The sequence below is a fragment of the Argiope bruennichi genome, chromosome X2 (assembly GCF_947563725.1).
Source record: "Argiope bruennichi chromosome X2, qqArgBrue1.1, whole genome shotgun sequence".
Lineage (NCBI taxonomy): Eukaryota > Metazoa > Arthropoda > Arachnida > Araneae > Araneidae > Argiope > Argiope bruennichi.
In genome coordinates this window covers 5,130,453-5,149,433 of record NC_079163.1, presented here as the reverse complement: position 1 = coordinate 5,149,433, position 18,981 = coordinate 5,130,453, and the positions used below count along the sequence as shown (strand labels likewise).

At 27.1% G+C, this 18,981-nt stretch overlaps 1 protein-coding gene across 3 annotated transcripts in view; it reads right to left on the bottom strand.

Annotated features, from left to right (window-relative positions):
* Positions 1–3,894: 3,894 nt before the first annotated feature.
* The window catches only part of LOC129960131 (dyslexia-associated protein KIAA0319-like protein), a 100,405-nt gene continuing 85,318 nt past the window's right edge, over positions 3,895–18,981 (bottom strand). For all 3 annotated transcript variants that reach the window (XM_056073288.1, XM_056073287.1, XM_056073289.1), the window contains exons 20-23: positions 13,633–13,723; positions 12,564–12,658; positions 8,810–8,971; positions 3,895–6,655 (exon numbers count right to left, since the gene is read on the bottom strand). In XM_056073288.1, the coding sequence (XP_055929263.1) occupies positions 8,841–8,971; positions 12,564–12,658; positions 13,633–13,723 (317 nt within the window). In that variant the 3' untranslated portion in view covers positions 3,895–6,655; positions 8,810–8,840. The remainder of the gene's footprint in view (positions 6,656–8,809; positions 8,972–12,563; positions 12,659–13,632; positions 13,724–18,981) is intronic.

Here is an 18,981-nt window from a genome sequence, read left to right as displayed (position 1 = left end):
AAGGTTCGTGCGTTAAAATAAGCATCTGTTCTGCAACTCGCATAATGATTTAATGGAAATTCGTTTGAAAAATACATTATTCATTTACCAGTCAAGTTTGAATATTCCCAAGTACAAGCAAACGGAAAAGACAAATGTGGAATAATTAGTAAAGATTAAGATTACAAGAATCAAAGAATAAAACTTTCAATTTCTGCAGAAAAATACATTTATTTTAAAATATAGTTAACCCTTTATAAGGCCGAGGGAAGTATGCTTCCCACCAAATTTATCAATCTTTGTATGAAATTATGTAGGTTAGCATAAGTTCTGACATATTTTTTTAGAAAGACAGAAACTGCTTCAGTTCTTTATCTCACACAAAATTATGTGTCTTGGTTTGTCGCTTAATTATTAATTAACCAAATCAATTAATTAATCAAATTAAATTTCTCATAAGTTAAATGAATCCCTTTTCTTATTCTAATTTCAAGCCTAAAAATATTTTAACATAATATGACTAGAAAAAAATGGCCCTTTAAAGGGTTAAAGAAAGAACGACTGCTGTGAAATTTTCACCTCGGCTATTTTCCTTTCTGCTTTGGGAAAACTTTATTCACAGTGATTATTTGCAAAATCTTAGTAACTCTGCGTCTTATTGAAGATTTACTTCCTTATTCAAGTTATGACCAAGCACTAAAAGGATTTCAAAGCACGAAAATTTTATATGCAATTCTATAATAATTCATAATGATTAGAATGATCAAGTTATATTTTCAGATAAATGAAAGCTTTTTGGACATCTTTTTCCATACTTTAAACTAAAATTAATAACTTCACTATACACAAAATATGTAATAATTATAATAATTTAAACCAAAAAATTCATATCACAATTATCTATCTGGTAAACAAACCTTTTTAAACTAGTTTTTTTTTTTTTTGCCTTTTATTTAGGTTTATTAGCTACCAAAATTTGTGTTTGGTCTTAGCCACTGCATCAATAACAAAGCAATGAATTATTTTCAGTTTCTTCTGATGGATTTCTACTGCAGGAAAATTGCAAGCATTCATTGTCATTCGAATTTCATTTAATACACCCCAGTTTCCCCAAATAAAAAAAAGTATTAAAACAGAGTAAATTTGAATTTTTACTTTTTAATATGTAAAATATAACTTTTCCAAGAAAGAAAATTTTTTTTCTAGTACAATAAAAAAAATCATGTAGCAAAGCTGTGATAAGCATTTTCTATCTTGAATAAGCATTTTAAATAAATGAATATTCATTACAAAAACGAATTGGAATGAAGCTGACTAATTCCTGCAAACTTCTTTCATTATTTTGATTTGATAGCAAAGTGCAAAATGAAAATAAAGACAAACTTAGTATTTTAGTTGATATTTAATTTTCTTTAAATGGATGGTGGAGAAGGTATATAAACCACAAAATTCTGAAAAACTAAAAAGCCAAATTTCTATATGATGAGAAAAGAAATAAAATATTTATATTCAAGAATCACAGGCACATAAAATATCCAGACAAATCAATCATACATTTAATTAAGAAGGAAAATACAACCATTCTGTTTGCCTTTATCTGTTGAAGTATTCACAAATTATTCTAACCCTTTGAACATTAGAGTTTATTAGACAGTATTTATTTAATGAAATGAAATTATCAACGTAAGTGGAATAAAGAAATCTTGAAATATAATATTTAAAATATTAAAGTGCAGAGCGAAAAGTTATTTGAAAACACAAAACCTGCAAATACCCTTTTCGCACTTAGACAACTTTTTAACAAAAACAGTTAAGAAGCTAACAAACTCCAAGTTTCAAGACCTACAAGCTTGCAGAATGATCTTATCAGTCAATGGACAAATGTAGAAATTAAAAAAAATAATATAATTTCCTTTCTTTAGACAAGAATTGCATCTACTTTAAAAAAATAGTTAAACCATTAAGAATATTCTTATGAAGTTTTCAAAAGCTGATCTGATAAAATACAGATGTTATTTTAAGAAGGGAGAGCAGAGAGCATCGGAATATCTAAAAAACGTTTAAAATTCTCGGTTTGCAATTCACACGAAACAAACAAATTTTGATCTAATCCTCTATCAATCATATAATACTAAATAACAGAAATTAAAATATGAAACTCTTACTTTTAAGAAACAGATGTGGTGATAAGACGTGGACAGGATAAGTTCGGATCTTGAGTGCTTTGAAAATTATTTTATTTGTTCACCCCGAATTTTAATAATTATAATAAATAAATGCAAACAAAATTTTTCTCAAATCATTTTATAACCAAAAAAACACCCGTTTTAAATATTCATTTCACTATTTTTAAATTGAATTAATTTTTCATATTATCAAGTAATTTTTTGAGTCTGTTGTATACGTCGGATTAAGAGGCTACTTTTTGTGAGAAATGACATAATAAACTCTCACTTCTTTGCAATGAGAATTTTCCAATAGTCATGAAAATAAATCAAAATAAAGAAAAAAAAATTAAATTATTGAATGAAAAAATTGATGGGAACAATAAACTAAAATAAGAATATTAGCATCAATTTTAAACGGCATATACATTCTGTCTACTAATACTAATGTACTTATAACAACTTATTAAATTTAAACTATTTTATTTCAATTATTCTTTATAAGTTAAAGAGAAAGAATAGATTTTTCAAAAACATTTCACGAATGATTTTTTTTAATTAACTGAATAGAAAACATCACTATGAACCTAAGTTTTCCCTTTTCAAAAATGTGTACAGCAGTTAAAAGAATATACAGGACTTGAGTCTGTACGGCGGTTGAGAAAGAAGACAAATGGAACAAACACTTTGATAACATAAATAACAACAAGTTAAAACAATTTATACATTATACAACAAATATTCGTTAATCTCTCAATACATACAACATTCAATAGATAGAATTGTAATGATATAATATCAGTTCATCTTGAGCAACGATTACAGAGAAATATTTTGTGCTAGATTAAAAAACACAGGGGCTTATAATAATACAGTATTATACAAGTGCACAGAATATATATTAGTCTACTTAATATTAATACATTTTCTTTTTAGAGTTTAAATTTGCACTAGCAATTTAAACTCTATGCATTTTCTATGAGCAATTTTACCTATTTGTACATATTTATGCACATTCAATAATTTAATTTCAAAATGATGAGATAAATTAAGACACATCTGTTAATGCTTGTTATGTAAAAGTAAATGGAATGGTTATGTTTAAAACACTAAAAAAGAACTGATGACATTTGATACAAAACTGAAACCATATCAAACTGCATTAATCGTTGATGGAACATGTTCATTATGCTTAACATACAATTTAAAAATACGACACACAATTCTTAGAAATCAAATGTATAAGCGAATTTTCTATACGACTTCAAAATGCAATGACAATAAGCTATAACAAGCTATGTTTTAAAAACTTAGCATTATTTATATGCAAAACTAAAAACTTGATATTATGAAAGTATTAATATTTTGATTAAAAATGTATGAAATTATCTGTAATTAGAATTACTGATAAATAATACAATATTTAAAAATTCCTTTGTGAAAATGTTTTGAGAATTTCTAACATTTCAAATAAATAGATATCTGTAAATACTTCATAGCATACCATATTGTAATCATAATTCAATTCTATGAATAATTCAGTTTAATAGGAGATTATAATTGTTTTTAAAAAATGCTGAAGCATACTGAAACGAAAGCTTTGTTAATGTAAATTTTTGACAAAACATTTAATTAAGAATTCATAAAATTTAAGATTTTTTTTATAGACAACAAACTTATATTTTTACTTTTATTTTAATAAAAAAGTGAATCACATTTTTAACAAGACAATAAAATTATTTGAGGAAATAATTCGCCAATCAGATAAGAGAACCATAAATACAACATTTAATATGAAAAATAATTACTACTAATGCAGAATGGTGGTATAATTTACAGTTTAACTGCAATTTCAGCAATATATAAGAGCAGGTTAGTTTTCAGTTATACATTTTTGTACAAACTTATTTACATAAACTTCTTTTACTTAATTAAAAACAAGATAGATTTTATAACAAAAATCAAAATAAAAGTACTGCATTCACAATATATTTTTTATTGTTTTAAAAATATTAGCATTTTCAAGCGATTTGTCTTTTTAAAGATATTTCCTTATTTGACTACTTTTTTTTATTGGCAAGAAAATGTTTTTGGAATTCAATAGTGTCATTACCAACATCTCCTTTCGCTTATTCTTCATTCATACTTTTAAATCCTAAATACAAGTATTTACTGAATTTCCAACCAATATTCGTAACAAGCAACTAGCTTACCGATCAAAAACTTAAATGTGACTTTTTCTGATCAAATATAATAAAATGAATGAGATGGGCAACGTAGAAGAAATATTTATTAACCAAATATATTCAATGAAGTAAAAAACTATAAATAAAACTTAAGAATGCATCTGTATGTAAGATACATATAGATATACCAAAGACAGCAATATCCTTAAAAGTTTGGATATTTATTGCCTTTGTTTTTAATAGTTAAAAAATCATTTCATAAAAATATAAATTTTTGAAACATTATTTCACAAATAACAATTTTCTATTTAAAGAGGTGATATAAACATAAATATTATAAAAGTCACTTATAACCTTCTATCTTCTCTAAATGACATACATTAAAAGATAATAAAGAAGAATTACATTCAAAACTTTATGTACTATTTCATAATAAAATGTTTTTACCTATACATAAAAATCTGCTTCAAAATCTACTTGTCTCAAGAACTCTTTTCTTCTGAATACTCAGATGGATTAAACTTAATAAATTTTACTTAATCCGTTTCTGGGCACAACTAGAAAAGCAAATTTTTCAGAATGGCTAACTAAAATTCTAATTAATACTTTGTGAATCAGTAAGATTATTTTAAACAATTTATTTCAAAATTTCTAATAAATACCGAAAAAAAAAACCCACCGGTATTTAAACTTGTGAATACCGGTATCACAAAATTGTACAAATGGCTCAAAATACCGGTATTCGGTATTGAAATCGATATCAGTAATTAAATGTTTTTTTTTTCTTTTTCAGAAAAATATTTGGTACACGAAAGTTGTTTTTTCAAAGGGATAATCATTAAAAAAAATTAAAATTGCGCAAACAATTTTTAATTTTTTATAATTTACACGGAGATAAGGGTTAGAAATGAGTCTTTAGTAGAAAATAGAGTTTTAATGTAAAAAAAAAAAAAAGCAAATGCTTTATTTTTAATATTTAAAAAAATCCAAATTTTTTTTAAGTAAATATATTTAATATAAAAAAGTGCACAATCAAATTAACTCTTTATCGGTAATTTCATTATTGGAAAATATTTCTACACAATTAAAAAAAACCCAGACAGAGGATAATTTTTAAGAAATGAAATGAAAGAAAAACCGTGTAAAAATAATACTGTAGAAATTAATCTTTGCATAGTAATTAAAATAAAACCTTTTTTGAAATGAAAGCTTAAAGCTAAACTAAACAAAAAAACATAATTACTGATTACATTGAATATATGAATAAATCAGTCGTACAGACATTAGAATTCAAAGTTTAACTATATCCTTTCAATCAAGTCGATAGAATCTGAAATACTTTAAAATGGCATGAATATTGCTTAAAACTGAAATTTTGTAATTTTTCTGGACCTAGGCATTCAAGAATATTGGTATAAACTAGTATGTTTCGATTAGTGATGTTAGATTGTTAGCGTGAGTGTTAAATATAGAACGAAGATATTTCAGAGTTTGCTGGAATAAGAAATCAAACAACGTAACTGCCTATAACCTTTACCTTATGATCAAAATGATTATGCACTTGCAGACATGCATAGTTATACGTGCCAATAAATAAAGAAAAATATGAACTTATTCACAGAAAAATGAGTATTTATATCAGTGCACCTTGGAACGATTACACGAATCAATAAGTTTGGATATATACACAATGGGCATTTAAAGTTTCATTTGAAAACAACATGTCATTATTTTTTAAATATATGAAAATGTGACCTCGATCCACTACATCATAGTTAAATATTAGTTAAATAAAATAAATACAAAGAAAATTTATATTCATTATACATTTTCAATATATATAAAAAAGATAGGATTTCTATAAGTAGCAAATTGCAACTTAGTGCTCCAATAACTTCACATAAATTGTAAAATATTACTTTTAACGATGAAATCAATTTAGATAATTTAAAAATGCACATAAATTATTATATAATAGTGCATTTTATATTTCCCATACAAAAATTCTTTGTAAATCTGCGATGCAAGTTTTATTCTCAACAGAAGCAGAAAGATCTGAAAGTGAAGCTGTAATTTTAGATATCATGGTACTTATATATCAAAGAAATTAAATGAAGGAAAACTAAAACAAGAAAAGCATGCATAACACATATTCCTAAGTGTTATCACAGATAAATATGCATTTTGTAAAATATTAAATATACATTTCGTTTTCATATCCAAATCTCTAGCTAATTTTTACAAAGATTTGAATATGAGGAACTGCAACAGACATGTTCAAATGACGCAACACACATTTCAATTATGTCAAATTTTCTGTGATTTCTGTAAACGAAAAAGGAAAACAATTGTTTATATAAAGATATTAATGGGAACAATAATATTTTGAATAAAAAATTGAAATTTTTCGCACCATATCAAGAAATGTTGATAGAAAATTTAACACAGATATATTTTAAAAAAAAAATTAAATCATTAAAATACAAAGATTTTCAGATGTTCACCACTATAATTTAATATCGAAAACTGAAAATAAATGTATAAAGTTTTTCTTATTTAGAATTCTGTACATAATTTCAATACATGAAAATAAATAAATTACGCTGACACAAGATTTTAATGCTACACAAAATTGCAATTATTATGAGATGCCAAATAAATTTTTAAAAAATTGAATACGATTCATATCATTTAATAAATAGGCAAAATTCTACTTTTCTTTCGTATCCATCGACATTTTTAAATTAATTTTTTAATCCTAGACGAGTGTAGGAAACAAACAATCAATTCAGTCTACACCAGGATTTCATAAATTATTACACATTACTGAACTTCAAATTAAGAATACCAAGTGCAGCAGTCAATAAAAGTTAGGTCGCTAAAACAGTAACAACAAATACTTTTATTAGAGTTTTTAAAATTTTGAAACAGAAAATATTCAGAAAGCCGTTTTCATTCAAAATTCATTTTTATTATAATTCATGAATATTGTTGCTAATAAAGCACAAATTAAGGAAATAATTCTGTTTATTTTTAAAGGCAAAAGAAAGACAATAAAAAAATGCCCACAATGTCGCTTCCAAGATAAAGAATTAATATACAAATCAAAAGCAGAAAACGCATGTAGTTTCTGGAATTTATTGATCAATTTTTGCATGCTGTTGACAAATGTTTCTGGTCCTTTATTTCTATTTATTTGCTATTTCTTTTCAAACTCTTAAATTTAATTTTAGTCCTTTCACTTTTAAATTTAATTTTTCAATCAATTTAAACCACTTTTGAAACAAGATGCAGTATTTACTTCGTAGAAGTTTTATTATTTATTTTTTCAATGCGGCAATATCTTTCATTTATACATATTTCTTCCATTATTAACATTCTATTATTTTACTTAAATATTAACGTGGGATCTCGAAAAACTTTTTATTTTAATATTTTTACTCACAATAAAATATGATACTCATGATAAACTGCAACATAAAATATATTAATAAAAGATTGATTTTTTTAAAAAACTCTGGAATAGGATTTATAATGTTGGCTGAAACATAGTAGAGATAGCTTTTAAAAAAGGATATATATTTTTTTATTTTCCAAATAATTTTATTCTGTTACATATAATCTTCATATATTAAAATTATTTATTACAGAAAAATTGAAACAGATGATTCCTGTTACTTTTATCAAACAAACAAAACCAAGACAGATTAAGTGTAATCAACAGTTTCAAAATAATCACATAAAATTTAATAACAAACATAAGAATTTTCCTAATTAAATGAAAACTCAGAATTCTTGGAATATAAAGGTGATAAATGTTAACTAAATTTGCAATTTCATTGAAATATGAATTTTAATAGTAATAAGAATGACATGGTAGGAAGAAAAAAAAAAAAATGTTACACTCAGTAGTTACTTTGAACAAGAAATGATTACATAGCTAAATACTTTTACAAAAAACGAGATGCAAGTAGAACAATGATTATAGTAAATTACTCGTACAGTTTCCCATGATATTTTTTATAGAACTAATATTTTTCTATAGGGAAGAAATGGTAACTATCTATTTATATAAAAATGTTTCATTTAGTTATCAGAAGAGAAAAACATTCGATAAAAAACAAGGCCTAGAAAAAAAATGCTTATATAGAATCGTATTAATAAATTTATGAGTTTCTGAAATTAGGGGAAATTCTTTCTGAATCCACAGTTCGAATTAATAGCATTGGTTGAATTAACTTTATGAATGGATGATAAATAAGAACTCAATCATTGTATCACTAAAAGCAGTATAATATATCGATATAACGCCAGTTACTTCAAAGAAACAAAATTATCTGACATATGCACACACGCAAGTTGCAACAAGCTGCTAAATTAATTAATTATGAAAAAGTGATTACCATTAAAATAATTCATAATACCAAAAAGGAAAAATGCTAAAAACATAACTGCATAAAATACGCAAAATGTGCTTACTTTACTGGTAGACGAAATACATACAGATTTTTCATGCATGAATATTACGAGTATCCCTGCTGCTTCCATTGCACAAACCATTTGTCTTTACAGTCAGAGGTGATTCAAAAATAGCATCTGATTCTGAATCCGATATCATTAAGCTATTTTTTTGTGTCTTACCTAGAAATAATTATCTTTTAATCAACTGATATCTCAACAAATATTTATATATGACAAAAGGGAAAAGTTTGATGAAACTAAAAGTGATGAAAATTTTAAATAAGTAGGGACGTGGTGAAGGAAGGATAAGGGGGTGCGATCCCCCCTAATTTGTTTTCCCCAGCCTGAAAAATTTGGTCATTAGTGGGCAATATTTGAAGGGATAATCTCGGGTGATATTTTATTCTGGACGTCGATAAATGTGATTACATTGTAAAAACTAGCGGGGGCGATATTCCCGAAACTTTCTCATGTACTCTCCAGAAAAGGTTTCATCCACATTCCCCCGCATAAAATTGTGGACCCTGAATAAGGTCACGAATGCCTTGTATGGCACTGATGAATGATAGTTATGAAATATAAATGTTTGTCGTGAATCTAGCATTTTTACTGAATCTATCACGAAAATATTTATTTTGGGTGTCCTGTTACCGCCCCATGGACTCCAAACTTGATACAACTACAGTTGTAGTTACAAAATAAAATACTAAATTTCACTGATTTAAGTCCTTGCTTTAACAAGCATGTGAAAGTACAGACTGACAGATGGTCAACCTTTCGATAGATTTAGTTTGAAATTTAATAAGAATTTATATTCTACTTGCTAAACCTATATACTAAATTTAATGAGTCAAGCTCTTTACATTAGATCCACTTGTTCTAGAAAACAGACAGACAGATTTTCAGTTAAATATTTTGCTCAACATTTGATAGAAACCTACATATTTGGTTGTTATACCATATTCAAAATTTCAGCCGTCTAACTCCAAGCGTTTTTTGATACAGGCAGACAATGATAAAGTGTGTTTTTCGGACTTGGAGATATCTGCAACAAGGATATTCATCAAAATCTCGAGTTCGAATTTTTTTTTGACGATTACAATATTTTCTCTATACTTTGTATACAAGAAAGTAAAATTGACAGTGAAATTTACCACGATATTGAATTTCGCCAAAATCAACTTTTTAATAGTAAATTCAACAATGCATTATTTTCATATAGACGAGCAAATAGTTCAGATTTCTGTTCTAAATATCATCGACTCTTTAAATTTGGCATATATCAGAAAAAATAACCAATGTGATTAGTTAAAGGCGAAGGGCTATAATGTTAAAGGCAAATAAATGGAATTGCTCAAAATTTTTTATCTTAGCGAGAAAACGTATGCCAACTGAAAAAAATTCAACCGAAATTTTTTTGGAATACGTCATTTGCAATTTTTAGTAAACAAATATTGTCATTAAACTTACAGTTTTTAGATAAAAATTCGCAAACTGATGCATGAGAATTTAAATAAACCGGAAGGATTTTCTGTTGAAAATAACAAAACAGTGCGATAATAAGAAAAATAACCAGGAACACAAATCCAATGCAAATTACGGTTACAATGAAAAGGTTAATTCTGGAATCAAGAGCAAAGATCGCACAGTGCTCTTGGAAGCCAGTCCTGGAAGGCGCTTTAATAGAAAATGCTTATTTAATGTTTTTGACGTCAAGAAGCAAAAATGTCTCCGATACTATCCTCCTTAGATTTAAAAATATTCTCCTTTTTCAGCTCCTGTAAGCTACTCAAATATTCAATTTACAACAACATACTACGATCTGGAAAGTTTTAAAATCAAATTAGTCGGTAATTCGATATTTTCCTCTAACTCTTTGAATTTGATATTAAAATAATGTCAAAACATTGCATATAATTCGAGTATATTTTGATTATTTCATTGAATAAATAAACATTTGTATTCTGAATTGTTTTTATTATTTAATTATATCCGTAAGAGGAGCCTCTTAATGATCCTAAGGGAATAATTTTTAAATTTCTTAATTCACTGGAAGTTTGTAGGAAGTTTTATAAGCAATTAGCGAAAATAATTCTTAGTGTTTGGAAATTTAATTTCTGCCATATTTCAAAGCTTTTTTTTTTCCACTGTACCTTAAATTTTGCTATTCATAAAATCTTTGAGCTGTATTGTGTTAGAAAAAGAACTGAAAAATTTATATGCTTAAGAATTGTGCTTAACGATACTCTCCTAAAAAAGTTATTTTCTCTGTATACTTACTAGATGAAACGCTCATATAAAATAAATAGAATAATTAGAATATCTAAAATAGTTTGGATAAATTTATACAAGATTTTCAGTGTATGAACCCTTAAATTTTTTTAACATTTCCAGCACAGAAATAATTATTCGAACGAATCAAAATAATCGATGCAGAATCTTATTCTACTTACATATTTGAACTAAAAAGCCATCTAAATTCAACAAATCTAAGAAAATAATCTCCCGAAAGATTACTGCATACTCCCTAATAAATGGCTACCTTCCTCCCCTTCTCATAAAAACTGTGGACTTTGGGTATGGCCATGACAGACGAGTGATCAGATTTTTATTTTCATAGCCCCAACTGGAGAGTTTTGAGCTTCATAAAATACATTCGGGCTCAAAAATTCATAGTCTCTAGTAAAATATAAGTTTTAGCAAAACGGAAAGGCATACAAACCAAAATTACAAATATGTTTACTCAAATCATATGCGATTTGTATCCAAAGAAACACTTAGAAAAATAACAATTTGTATTTCAATTATACAACAAAACGGAAATATTAGGTATCCCTAAAGTTTAGAGAATATCTAACAATCCAACAAAAGGTGTTCTCCGTTTTCAGCATGACATCGTACACACGTTTTTCCAAACTTATAATCAGGGTTTGTAATATCTCAAGGTATTCACTGAATATAAATGCCCTCCATTCCCGTTTTTTTGTCAGTGATAGTTCAATCTATTTGTATATTTAGTACACAAGAAAGTAAAAATGCTTAAATTTTCTAAAAATTTCAAAGACAACATTTAAATTACTATAAATTACAACTTTCATAATTTCTCGTACTATTCTAACATCTTTATTTTCAGAAGCCTTTTGAACGATGATTTTTTACCTTATTCAAATTATTCTTATTCATCCAAAACCAAATAATTAATGAACATATCGGTAAATTAATGTTACTCTTTTCTTTGCTAAAGTGTTAGACATGCCTTTCGTAATCTAGTAAAAAAAAAAAAAATCCCAATTAAAATTTAGTAAAGCTGTAGACCAAAATTTGTTTTAAAAGAAAATATAAATGGTATATATAGCTCTGAGATAATTGTTTTAATTTATAATTATTCACGAATTTTTTGTTCTTACGTTATTTTAAATGACTACTTTTCAAGCCTTTTGCACCATGGTTCTCTTATTACTCTGTAAGCTTTATGACTGTGTATAATGTAGTATTAGACTTTGAATGTAATATGATTTTTCAACTTTCAATAAAAAAACAAAATTAATCAAAAATGAAATTATACTTTGCGATACACGAGCATGATTATACGGTAGGCAAACATAATATTTTTTTATTTTTTTTTAACATTCCACTCAAAAGGTTTTTTTTTCTTTTCTTTTTTTTTTATTATCTCCCTTTCTCCGCCCATCTTAAAAAATAAGATGACAGCCACGTCCCTGTTGATAAGTCAATGCATTTAAAGAGATATTCAAATAAATGTTTTACTTACTATGAGGGAAAAACTTTTCTCTTTCTCTTTCTCTTTCATTAAAATCATCCAACAAAGTATATCGATGGCGCTTTTTCGGCTTACTAAATCTCATTCTGAAAGCATTATTAAAACTATTTAAACTAACTAAACGTTTAAAAAATTGAAAATGAAGTAAATAGTTATGAATGTCATTATACATACAAGATAATAGTGCAGTGTATAGTTTAAAAAATTAACACACAATTGTTAAAATGCAATTCTGTTTTAGTTAAGGAAATTGAAGTTATGATTTTATTTAAAACTCTAAAATTATTGTTATTTTTTAATTAGAAAAAAGTGAAAATAGACGCCGGCGTCAAATTTTAATTCTCAAAACATTAATCTCTTTGTTAACCATGTTGAGGCGTCTTTAAAGAAATTAATGATTTGTTATTCATTCTATTTATTGAAAGATAAGTTTTTAATTTAAAGCTAAGTATCAACATCATGTTATTTTATTATAAATTTTGTAAGGAAACTATTTAGCCACAATAATTACATTGCAGCATACAAGATTCTTCATAGCAGCTCTACAACCAATAACAATATTTTTTTAAGATAAAACTTTACTTCTGAAATTGAGTATTAAAATGCAACAGAGCAAATTCTATGCCACCAGATATTTATTAATATAAGCATGAAATAATTTAAAAAGAAAATTACGTTAATTATTTACAATTTAGAATTACGTTAATTATATAAAGACTACTGCTGCAAATTCAATTAACCCTTTGCACTCGGATGGTGCCTCTCGCTCACCATTCACATTTTGACGTTTTATTTATTTATTTTTCAGGGAAATTCAACTTAAAACAATTATACATATTTATTTTTCGGAACAATAAACAAGCCCTTGTATTAGGAGAATACTTTTACGGATTACTTTTCCGAGTGTTAAATGTTAAATCCAAAGAGCAGCGTATCAATTAAGCTTCATTCAAGCAATATTTAGAATTGTTCTAAATTTAAACATTTCTTTTTTGTAGTTGGTTTCGTAAAAAGTAAAACTACTACTAATTTTCTGTTCCAGTTCAATCAGTAACAATACCTTGAAAAACAGCAAGCTATACTCCATAGTACTCCAGCTAATGCCACCACAATGGTAAATGACACAATAATAACATACAGAATGCTCCAGTCTAAAAGAATACGAAATCAATTATATTCACATCAAAACTATTAAGTAAATAACAATTGTAAATTATTAAAATTACATATAATCCATTTTAAAGGTTGTCATCGAAAATATTATTAAAAATTAACATTCAAAATTCTATTTCTGGCAAAAGTGAAAGAACTATTAGTGCGATCAGTATTGTAAAAAAGAAGATCACAGTTTTACACATTTGAATAACTTATTTAAAAGATTAGTTTGACTAAATGTGTTACATACACATTTTGTTTATACCTTAAAGTAAGGAACTTTTTACTAAATTTGATTTTATTATTCAAAATGATAGTATAACGTCAGTTAAATGCAACAACAGTTCAAGTATATAGTGATTAAAAAACAGTTTTGTAATTGATCATGACTGGTTTATTGTTGCAGACGCACATTAAAGAAAATATATCTAAGGATTACACAAAATCAGGAGTGAAACATTATAAAACATAAAAGGCTATATTATTTATGTACATTAATTTTTTTTTTTTTTTTGCAACAAATAAATCTAATTTCTCAAAAATTACATGAATTCGGACAAATACTATATCAGAGAAAAAAGTGAATTCCAACAGCATTTCTATCTATATTTTTTCCCCCTTCTATACGCTAATGTTATTGCTTATTCCTTATTTTGAATGACAACAAATTATAAAACTTAAATTCAAGGTAAACTGCATTCGATTTGAAAGAATCTTCTCTTCAAAAATTATATGTAAATTCGCATAAAGAACTATCCATTTTTTTTATTTTTGCACAATCTCTAAATTATTCAATTAAAACCCTAATTTTTCGTCTTTTATGTGATTTTGTATAGAGAAATCCCAGATATAAAATTTTAGAGAAAACGGTTCAAAACAATCAGATATACAAGAACAAGGAATTGCAGATATTAATATTTTCCTTTACTCAAATTTTCATTTCAGCGGTGAATACTTTGAAACATTTTTAAGAATATTTTAAATATTCAATATCTTTTTACCAGAAAGTGTATTAATTAAAAAATGATATGTTGTGAAAGTCTAGTGACACTGTATTATCAACGCACAAGCAGTTGCTTTTATATTTAATTCAATAATTTATTTATTTATTCATATATTTCACGCTATTATATATATTTTGTATTTAGTACAGATGTTCGTTTCTGTGATTTTTTCACTAATTAAAGAATCGTTTCTTTCCCTGTAATTAGCTCCCGAATGTCCGAAATAAAACTTCACTTGAAATGTAATTAGAGAAGAAAATCTGTTCCATGCATCCGTTTTTCCCCTTATCTTAGCATTTAAGAAAACTCTCAGTCTAAAGCAACGGTGAAAGACATGTTTTGTTTTCTGATTCATTTTAAAAGTTTTTTTTTAATTCCTGCCAGAGAATCCTTTTACAAAGCTGAAATGTCCCATAAAAAAAAACACCGCGAAAATCATGCTATTTTGAAAGTTTTTTTATTGCTATATAACTTAAATGGATAAAATTTGAAATAGCGATGTCTTAGGTCTTACATCTTCGATTGGCATCTTCATATAAACGTTTTATGGGTTTCTATTCAAAACTGCTTAAATTGTGAATTTAAAAATTAGTTAAAAATATAGTTTCCACTTTTTAAAAATAAGTAATTTTAGTTTTGCTAACTGAGCATTTTAATATTAATTAAGAATTGTTATCGAATATTTTTTATATCTTGAACTATGCTCAAAAAACAAAAACACGAAATCTCATTTGATATTAGGAATTTAAATTTTCACTTGCTTATAACTCATGAACTGTTTACTCAGAATTACAAAATGTTATACGTACTTGAGCTATTTTTAACAGGATAATTCAGATATTTATTCGAAATCGGGTGTTGCTATTTCAAAAAATGGGTTTCGAGTAAATCAAAATATGGAGGCAATTCCTTACATGAAAAAATATATCGTGCACTTATAGAGAATATATTTCTATAGCCTAACCAATTGAAAAATGATAAAAACTTACAAATAAATAAAATTAGTATTAAGATAATTTGATTCAAGAGAATATACATTCTCATACAATTTTCTTAGTCTCATACAATTTTCTTAGTATCTAATTTTATAATGTATAAATATTCAGGGACAATATCGTTCATATATTACTGAATCGTTTTCTTTCCTTTTACAGTCATTGATTAGGTATTATATTGCAATAGGAAGATTCTTCCAGATGTGAACTTTAAAAAAATAGGCCTATTTTTAATATTCCTAATTATTCTGCCATCTGTTAACAAATGGCTCAATAGGAATCAACTTTTGGCGATCAAAAATCTCTTGTGGTTTAATGGTCTCACTAATCTGCTGATAACTGAGAATAGGGTAAGAAAAATAGAATACCACGACTTTTTAGACATCGGAATTATTTTAAAGTTTTTTCTTTACATGGGTTTAAGAGATTTCCAGGCCGGGAAAGTATTTCATTCATTACTGGACGAGCTAAAAGAAGTTTGAATTAAAAGAGTTAAGAAAAAATGTATAATGGAAGAAGATGGAGAAACATTAGTGTTGTTTTTAACATTGAGGATGTTATTCTTAATTTGCGTGCGCGTGTTCCCACGATCATTTGAAGAAATATCATTTATTCTAATTAAGGAATTACATGCGATTAAGGAATTACATAATAATAAAAAATTACACATAACCGAAAGAAAAAAAAACATCCATTGGGTAGCAGTTAGTAGTTGTTAACGAGTATTCTGCAATTATATCCAACAAATAAACTTTCAAATTCATCATTGAGCTTCAAACAAAATATGTAAAAATGCTGTAAGTAAAAACTCTCTATCATGGATCGCTTTATAACCTTTCCAGTAATATACGAGATTAGCAAAAATAAAATTTAAAATAAGATTTAAAGTATAACGGAAATCACTAAACGCATTAAACTGCTTTAAATAACTTATAAACTTTCCTGGTATATTAAAAGATTTATGGTAGACCATTGCTTCTAGGAGTGGACAACAACCTGGAAACAGGAGCTTCAACATGGAACAGCAAGATTAATTTAGAAAATTGCAAGATCTGTGTTTGAACAATCACGGGTACTTGCCGTGGATATTTCCACGCAATGGAATGCTTTCTATAGAACAGGGGGGCTGGGGTTGGGGGTCGCAAATATATTCCATTGACTATACTGGGCCAGATAAACTAAAAAAAGTACAAATGAAATTTTATAATAGTACCGTTACTAATGATAATTTTTTCAATGAATATCGAATAATGTTTAAATTAAAGAGAGGCAGATGGATTTCAAAATTTCGAAAGGTGAAAATGAAGAGTTTTCACAAATAATTCAGGTAATAAATATTTTAGCTGATTTGAAATATTATAAACGATGGGAAATAAAATTCGAGCGTTCTGACAATATAAGGGAGAGAGATAAAACACAATTACATTGTGGGCAGATTGGTGCTTACTCCTGCAACAGAAAATGGTGATAAGTCTAGTACACCCTATGCATAGTATATTTAAAAGAAACAGCTTCTAGTTAGAGTAGGCCAACATTGTGCAGAAGGCTTGAATGTGAGGAGTTTGTTTCCAATATTCAAGTTCCATTGCTCCAGCCACTTAGAATAAAGCAGTAGTTTAACAAACTTCATTAAATAGCAGTTGTAGTGGAGATGTGTGATTATTTTGCAGTCTCATCAGCCTGCACATTACCAGTTATTCCAATAAGGGAAGGTACCAACCAAAAAGTATTATAAAACTCCGAGAAGCCAGTTTTTCTAAAAGATCTAAAATCTTAAAAACAAGAGGATGACTATGATCATGAGATGATTGAAAAACATTTAAAATGCTTAGGAAATCTGTAAAAATAATGAAAATATTTTTATCGCTCGGTGAAATGTGCTCCAAAGAACACCAGATAATAATGATTTCTGCAGTAAAAATGGAACAGGATAGATGAAGCCTAAAAGAAATTATCTTGTTCGGAAAAGCAATTGCAAGGAAACTTTATCAGCCGATTGAGATCCATCTGTGTAAATGGAATCAAATATATGATATCGAACTCTGTGTCCATTGAAAATTTCTTAAAGTTTGTAAAAGGATTTAAGATATGCTTATTCGAAATTTTTCAAGGAGACTAATTATTCATAGGTTGTAGAGCTGGTTGTATATATTAAAGGTTAAGAGTGTTACCAATTATTGAGAAAAATACTGGAAACGAGGATTTTCTAGCTTCTTCTAATCGACTAAGAAATTGACTAAGTTTAAAATTATGGAAAGGGTGGTGCACATTTGATTTAATTATAATATAATTGTTTATTCATAACATTCCTCTCTTTAAGTAAAGAGAAGGTTCAAAACATTCCACAAATTGACTTTTAACTGAGGTATTCTAAACGCCCCCGAACAAAATCTAAAACTGTATGATGAATTACGTTCAACTTTGAGAATATGTTGCCTACCAGAGACATAAACAGAGCAACCATAGTGAAGTTTGGAAACAATTGTAACTCAATACACATTTAGCATTGAAGGTCTATCTCCCCCCCCCCCCCTGCTCCAAGCCGTAGGGGATAAAACCTTTAAAATATTTAAGGATTTTTTTCTTTAATTTTATATGAGGGAGCAAATTAAAATCATGTAAGTCTTTCAATATGCCAAATCTCCAACAGCAGTCATAGGCTTTCTCTATGTCGAAAAATACTTCAATCATATGTACCAGTCTATTATCAGTTTCCAAGGACAGACTACTATCTAAAGCGACCCTTCCGAAACATACTTTGAAAAGGGCTGTTAATCTCCAAAAAGTAAACAAGTCTATAATTATCATTTCATTTATTATTTTGCATACAAAGCTTATTAAAGTGATAGGGCGGTAGTTTGAAGGGTTCGTGGGATCTCTGGCAAGTTTCAGGAGTGGTATAATTATGGATTGTTGCCAAGAGATCGGAAAATAGTGCTAATTCCAAATTTTGTTATACGAATTTAGTAAATCATGTTGAGATTCTATTGTGAGGTGTTGTAGCATGATATAATTTATATTATCAGAGTCGGGAATGATTTATTAACATTGGATAACTAAAACTGAAGTTCTTGGAAAGTAAAATTGCTATTGTAAGAGAAGTCAGAAAAATAATTAAAAATTTACGACTATATTTTAGACTGATGAAGGCATTTGCAAAGATTGAAGCTATTGCATTACCAATTTTTAAGATTGATGATATAATTTGGCCAGTGACAAATTGAGCAGAGATGTAATTGGATGTGCGAGTACCAA